The 7,390-nt window shown below is 40.0% G+C and overlaps 1 protein-coding gene across 1 annotated transcript; it reads right to left on the bottom strand.

Annotated features, from left to right (window-relative positions):
- Window positions 1–221: 221 nt before the first annotated feature.
- LOC119301136 (D-aminoacyl-tRNA deacylase) lies at window positions 222–6,621 on the bottom strand. Its single transcript, XM_037578040.1, has 9 exons — window positions 6,420–6,621; window positions 5,425–5,608; window positions 4,920–5,062; window positions 4,788–4,851; window positions 4,072–4,124; window positions 3,479–3,534; window positions 2,664–2,732; window positions 1,641–1,826; window positions 222–571 (listed from the first exon to the last, which is right to left on the bottom strand). Exons 1-9 carry the CDS (start codon window positions 6,519–6,521, stop codon window positions 442–444), a joined length of 987 nt encoding a protein of 328 aa, XP_037433937.1. The 5' UTR covers window positions 6,522–6,621; the 3' UTR covers window positions 222–441.
- Window positions 6,622–7,390: the final 769 nt, after the last annotated feature.

Below are 7,390 nucleotides of genomic sequence, written 5' to 3'. Positions count from 1 at the left end.
CCACGCCTCTGGGTGGCTTCCGTGTGAGGACTAATTAGCAGTTGAACCCTGACGGGCTCCTTTGTGTGACCGGGATTGATTGGCATGCTCTAACCAGCTGGAACGTACAGTACGCGTATCAGTCTCAACCATTTTCTTTTTGTAAAGTCTCAACCATCATCTAGTCGGTCAATGGAAATAAAATACGGATAATGATAGCCCCATTTGCCTGCCAACTCTTGGAACCGCAAGCACGCGTAGTCTGGCAGACAACCGTGTCCTCTTTTTTTTTCAAAAAACTCGACAAACGTGTCCTTAAGATATGCCTCTCTCGTATAGGCACAAGTCAGGCCTTCTAAGACGAACGGGGAGGGACCACTCTACATCTTCAAATCGGATTATCAAAATACAGTGCTCTATATTTACTCAATTTGCATGTGCCAAGCCCTAGGGAGGGTGAAGTCACTTCGACGGCTTGCCTTGTGGGCACGGCCAAGTTTTTGTGCAGAGGAAATCGTTGGGTTTTCCTATCCTGATATTTTGCTCCTGCAAATAGCTCGTGATGGCGTTCTTTTGCCAGCCCTTGAAGCTCCTGCAAAGCAAGCACCAAAAACATCAGACTACAACATAGCGTTAGCTTAAGAAAAAGGTAGCATTAGCAAATGTTCGTCACTGTCGCCATCCAAACGAAACCTACACTAAATAGGCTTGCATTTAAGTCGGAAATGAACCTTTGAAGCAGAATTTTCATTGTGTTCAAAGCTATACAATAACAGATTTGGGCAAAATGCATCCCAATGAAACATTATATGATTATGATTACGAAGAGAAAGGTGAGTATGATGAGATGGTCATGGACAGAAGTTATCAAGTAGTTGCAGAAAAAATTAGCTGTTAATGTTGAACTTTAAGATAAATGTGGACCGCCCAGCAGAAAAGAAGAGGGAAAATGAAAAACGTGATCACAACTATTAGTGCTGCCAAGAGTGACACTCGACAATGTTCAATGGACATTGATCCTAGGAGACTCTTGCCAAACAGTACAAACTAGTATGAACCAAAAGAACATATAAGATATTAAGGAAAGCTTATCATGCCCATTCAAGACTCAACTAGCGTAATATTTAGGCCTTGTACAATGCAAGGTGCTTAGGAGAGGTGCTTGGAGAAATAAACCAGGCTTTCCTTAAGCACCAGTGCTTATTTTATACAGGGCAGACGCTTAATTAGGCGTCTCTCTTGTAGAAATAGGCACCGATGCTTCAGAAAAAACCGGTTTATTTTTCTAAGCACCTCCCTAAGCACCTAGCATTGTACAAGGTCTTAGGTGCTTGAACTAGTCAGAGATTTGAATTATATGGAGGGTATAGTTAGGTTAATAAATGATTTAACCATATACATCGAATAAAACCAAATGCCAGAAAAAGTATTGAATATTCATTTCATAGATTGTGATGGCATGCAGTGCACAGGAACCGCACTGAGCAACATTGAAAGATCACAAGAGTTCCAATACGACCTATTTGCAAGAAAGATTATTTGAGATTTTACTGTTTGGGAACCGAAACAAGCTTGTTTTCACCTTAAGGTGGGTTGGTTGCTGCTAATTAACCCAGTTTATGAAACTGCTACTACAATAAGAAACTGGTTATGCTACTTACTTCTGATCAAGATGTGCTATAACTTTACCACCAGGAAATCCTGCCTTCGTGGCTTCATACGAAACTTTGATGGAATGCTTCCACATCCCACCAACCTCACCAGAACTCTTTCCATTTACTTGAGGCGGAGCGTCCATTGGCAAAGAGTAACCAGACAGGAGATGACCCACCCAGACACCATCTTTGCTGATAAAAATTGAGGATGTAAACAATATCAGACTACTAATATTGTTCAAGCATGAAGGGAATGCTCACGTCTCTGCCAGTTTGCTCCTCACTAAATAAGTATATACATAAACTGAGAACACATTGCTCGGGAAGAGTAGTCACTTAGGAATAGGGCTGCATACACATTCACTTCAGCATAAGAGATATCAGGAATTTATCGGCAGTTAGGTAAAAGTCAGAACCAATCAAACAGTACAGAACAAACTGTTTTTTTCTAGTATGGTTATCCATTTCAACAGTATGCTTTGTATGATAATAAGATTTAAACTAATAACTACATAATCCAAACAAGTTATAAGATGTTCAAGAATGCATTTTGGCACACTGGCATTAGAGCACTTCATAAAGGCCACATATTTTGCTTCAAGATCCATGTATGGTATATTTGGTTGTACTATTGGTGAATTTATCTTATGCTGCTGTGACAGGTGGAACCACATGTATTACCTCTCCCCCTTCATCTCTCTATGTGTTCCAGGTTTAAGAAGGAAGGAATCACAAAATGCGGTTATTAGATCAAAGACGAGGAGATGGTGATCTAAGGTGAATCTCATGGATGTTCCCTAAGATAATATCATCATGATTCGTGGTCAATATCAGGGAGCAACTTCACTACACAACATGAGCATGAAAAGAAACAGCCAATCATCTATCTGTAACAAAGTGGGTTGGCTTAGGTCATACACTTTTATACTGAATCATTACAACTACAATAAGCATTATAAGTCCAGAATTCGAGGGGCGGCAATGCGTCGTTAGAAACTGCTGCAATAATAATTTCACCTCAGGGCTTACATGACAATATCCGTATGACGAGGGGCGTAGTGACCACCACCGATACCTAGTAGAACCTTTTCACCACTCCTGCATAACCAGAAATGAGGTTTGGAGCCTTAAGAAGAGCAAAAGTAATGAATGAATACTTGAAACAAAAAAAAGGAAGGTCGCCATTTCAAATACCAAACAAGTAAAGTATGACAGTGAAAAGATGCAGCCCTGGTATGCAAGAGCATAATAGAACTTAATTATGCCAATGCAGAATGATACAGGTTTCACAAACCAAGGTCAACTGAATTGTGGCACATATTGCTAAAGGACCAATGTTTGTGACTTGTAATTTCAAACTTTTAGTGTCTGGACCTCTCCTACAGTTTTCAGTTCAAAAGAAAAATTAATTTGCGAAGCATAATATATTGAAAGTGAAATTATTTTTCGTTTATCATAACACTGATCCATCTATTTCCTGATCTGTCGAGAAGTAACATTTTTACATACTGACAGCAAAAATTAAGTGCTTGACTGCACGCATTTAAGGAAAACCTATATTTAGTGATGCAGGGAGTATAGAAGATTGTTAAGTCATAAATCTTTTGACTAATACATCGTTGCAGATGATCTAACATTTTATTCGCACAATCTTGAATTCGAGTTGTTAAATTCCAATCATCCTGATTCCCAGAGCGGTTTAAAGTTCCTGTTAGAATTCTTAATTAAATCACTGCTCACCCCCATAAAACATAATAAATCATAAATCACTGCAAGGATTCTAACCAGCCATCCAACCACCTCATTGTTAGACTCCATGTAGAGAAAAGAATATGTCAACATACCCCAGCCAAGTTCCAACAGCATTTCCTTCCTCAAGACCAAGACCTTTCCATAGAACCTGAAATGATTGGAGAGCTCAGTTTCATGTTCTCCTATGTTTGTTTTTACTTTTGAAACAAATAAGTCGTCAAATGTACATTTGATTAATATTTAGAGACTTTTGAGCCTGCGGTTACTTTAAACAGTGATAAGAGTGCATTTTTTGCAAGTTCTTACCTAATTCTACCACATTAGGACTTATGGTGACAATTAAAAAAAAGTTCTGCACATTGGGTATTGCCTAATTGGTACTACTCCAACAGGTACTATGCATAATTAAAACAAAAGAAAGTTTGACACTCAAGAAAAAGGGTGAAAGCTTGACATTTTAGCTGAAAGGTATTGAATATGGGCAATGCACCAATAAGTGTCAATGCTTTGCTGTACTAATTTCAACCTGTACATGCATTATGATCTTTTTCTGGAGGGGGGAGGGGGGATGGCATGAGATCTTGCAGTTCGAACAACGAAACCCTTCGGGTTCTCTTGCAAATCCACAAGAAGGAACAAAGTACATGACGAGAGAGAGAGAGAGAGAGAGAGAGAGAGACTCAACTAGAGCAATGGCCTGCGCAGCATCTTGTCTACCCCAGTATTCTTGTGTACTTCCTGACATACAAGCATTCACATTAGCTATTCTGGTACAACATACTCATTGACAATAGCCTAGACTTGCTTGTTTTGCATTTATATGTAAATCAACTGCACGAGTGGCCATCTGCTGCTTTTATATCAGGAAATTCATATGAACCCAATGTAACCACTTTATAGCATCTCGATCAGCCAGTTTTTCTGTGCAGCATCCTTTGGAGGAGTTGATTATTTGATTCATTGGTTTTCATGTCGAATGCAGGATGTTTTACAGAGGTGGGTTATCCCGCTGCTTGGGTTGCACAAGTGTGAATCTTTTGATATGATAAAATTATAGTCCAAATAATAAATTATCTATCTTTTGGATTTTTAAGATCCAAAAGTTCAAATAATAATATAAATGATTGTTGGCATTTGTAGACTAAATGCTTCAACAGAGATACTGAGTATCCTCATTATAGTTTGTGTTTGTTTGTTTTGTGAAAGAAACGGTAGAGGAGAGTACAACCCTACATATCATACGTTAAATAGGCACTTGTCCCTGAATTAATGTGTAATAATTCTTAAATAACAAACCACCGATCCTTTGGCTGCGCTAAGCGATAAAAGATAGCTTGTATGAGTTTATCCAAAAGGATGCACAAAAAATGTAAGGAACTAAGGATGGATATAAATGTGTACCTATCTCAACAAACATCGTGGGTGTACTGGTAAGTGGTCCATGGTGAGTAGCTTCAAGTGTAATCTTCAAAAGCAAACAGTATTAAAATCAGTTGATTTGGAAATAGAAAAGGCATCAAGGAAGCAACGTACCTCAAACTCTGGAACAAGACCTTGGTCTGCAGCAACCTTTTGCATCAACCGGAACCATGGGCCAATTCGAGGGTTTGGCACCGCTGCCCATCCAGGCCTCCCACCTTGAGGGGGGGTCTCATCCTCCCTCAGATGTGGCACACCTTCAGAAGTAGATTCACAAGAATGAGCAAACCATCAATTATAAAACAATGATTGTGGTAAGAAGGAACCACTAATTAGTAATCGACATGCCTGTATGCATGTGGGTTGAAAAGCATGGACATTGCTCACAAACCATGAAACCAAACAATCGCAGGCTCAAGTATACAGGGAAATCAGGAAAAATATATAATATAATTAACTGCCTGTATGCTAGAAGAATAAGTGCAGTAACTTCGAATGTACTAACAATTTGTATATGGTATCATATTTACGTATTTAATAGGATTTTACACATAACATATCGAGGTTTGATTGCACTTGTGAATTAAACAGGATACAGACAGATGAATGCAGAACCAACCGATTGGATGGACAGTGAGTGCAGGGCGGTTGGAGACTGCAGTGTGTTTGCTGAGGAATATGACCTCGGAAACAGCCTCTCCAGTGGCTTCCTGCCACCGACGGTCAAGATCATCCTCTGCAACAATGCTGCGTTCATGCTTCAATAACCTAACATTCCCATTTGTAAAGCTCTCCATCCCCTCCTAAAAACAAATATCAGCACCAGTTAGTTGGGAACTATGCCACAAACACATTGTCGGATACCTTACGAATAAATAAAATAAGGATAAAAATTGCAGGTAACTTTAACTGAGATCAGAGTGGAACATAATGGACCATTGTTTTGTTACATTACATGATCCTAGATCTCTGTACACCAGTGAGATATGCAATTTACTAGGGTATACTCGTGGATAAAATTCTAGCAACAACGCACCTAATAAACAGTTAGCTTGTTACTCCCAGATTGCAGCCACTGCCACTATGTTGCCAGCAACAGCAGTCATGCCTCCGGTCACAAGTGTCATTCCAGACACCGAAATAATCCCCATAACACAGCTTTGGCAACGAATTTCTATTTAATATATCAAAACCTAGAGAGTATAGGTTGAATCTATTCTTCAAGACAAATCTAACCAAAATAATGATACAGAATACAGTCAGAATAATTTTACTGCACGCATTCTAAGATGGCATCTATCCCCACATGGAGGTTTTTCAGTAGACAAACAAAGAGCGAAATTCTGGCCTTCACGAAGCAAATCGTGAGGCAGGGATTTTTCTCATCGAACAAGCTTCCTGCTTCACAGTCGCAACTATTGTTCTATTTCTAAGTACTACGCACTGCGCCAACCCTAACCGGCACCGCACTTCGTCGCTGCTAGTCATCCTTACTCAACGGCAAAGTTAATCTTGCGATTGATGCATACAGATTGCCAAGAACAGCGTGTACAGTCGAATGTGCTCGAAACTCAAAGGGGTTAGGTTGATGGGTGATAGGAAGAGCTTCCTCACCGGGATGGGCGGGCCGGGGGACCAGCCAGGCATAGCCAGGAACGCGGCGGCGGGGCCGATGGACGCCGGGTCGGACGCCGTCGCTACCACGAGAACAACCATCTTCTCCGATTCCCCTCCTCCTCCGGTCTGCTTCTCGCCGCCTCAAAGCTGTGGGAGTTTATTAAAAAATAAATTGAGACGGTAGTTTACTTCTGGGGGAAAGAAAAGCTTCGCGCCGCAAGCCCGCAGGGATTGGTTTTCAGGGGGCGGCGCGCACACCTGTGACGGCTCAGAACGATACGGGCCGTTTGATTCGACGTTTAATGGCTGAGATTAAATTAACAAAACTCGGATGCGTCCCGTGCAAGTCACAAACAAGCTACTCGGCCATAACATATTCCTCGTACCATCGTATTTTGGGTGGATTTACTAGCAAAAGAGCCAGAGAAGAAAATACCACCCGGACCTTATTATACCCCAATAAGTCTTGTCGAGGCGTCTCTTTCTCGACATAAGATAAAAAATCTGCTTTTTTTCTCATGCAAGATTTTGCCGAGACGTACATGCATCGTTATCGACGGTTTGTTTCGTCTCTAATTTGGCTTTGATGAGGTGTTTATTGCAATCCTGGTTGGTGTTGGTACGAAAGAAAGATAGATCATGCGCTATTGATTAAAATTGCATCTTAAATAGCATTTTTTAAATATTTAACAGCTAAAATAACATCATATTCATATTCTACACATTTTTCTAATCAAATTCATACATAACATGTTAAAATTAGAGTTGTGGTTTAAAAGATATGAGTATTTAAAAAAATATTATTTGTTCTAGATGGACTGCACGTTAATTATAGAAATGGTAAGGGGTTTACGGCAAAACACAAAAATAATTCATTTTGTGTCACTTAATGATGGAGTGCGGGTTATTTACCAGCAAAGGGATGGGGGTTTCTGTAAAACAGTTAAAAAAGTTTGTTTTCTCACTTA

Source organism: Triticum dicoccoides, chromosome 5A (genome assembly GCF_002162155.2).
Source record: "Triticum dicoccoides isolate Atlit2015 ecotype Zavitan chromosome 5A, WEW_v2.0, whole genome shotgun sequence".
NCBI lineage: Eukaryota > Viridiplantae > Streptophyta > Magnoliopsida > Poales > Poaceae > Triticum > Triticum dicoccoides.
Note: the sequence above shows the minus strand (reverse complement) of the source record. Positions and strands in the feature narration are given on the sequence as shown.

What these genes read in the sequence shown, in the direction of transcription:
- LOC119301136 (XM_037578040.1), bottom strand. Translation starts at nt 6,521, where the DNA reads ATGGTTGTTCTCGTGGTAGCGACGGCGTCCGACCCGGCGTCCATCGGC. An exon ending in CACGATGTTTGTTGAGATAG is followed by an intron (nt 4,125 to 4,787) that starts GTACACATTTAT and finishes CTTGTATGTCAG; the next exon opens with GAAGTACACAAGAATACTGG. An exon ending in CTGCGCAGGCCATTGCTCTA is followed by an intron (nt 3,535 to 4,071) that starts GTTGAGTCTCTC and finishes CAATCATTTCAG; the next exon opens with GTTCTATGGAAAGGTCTTGG.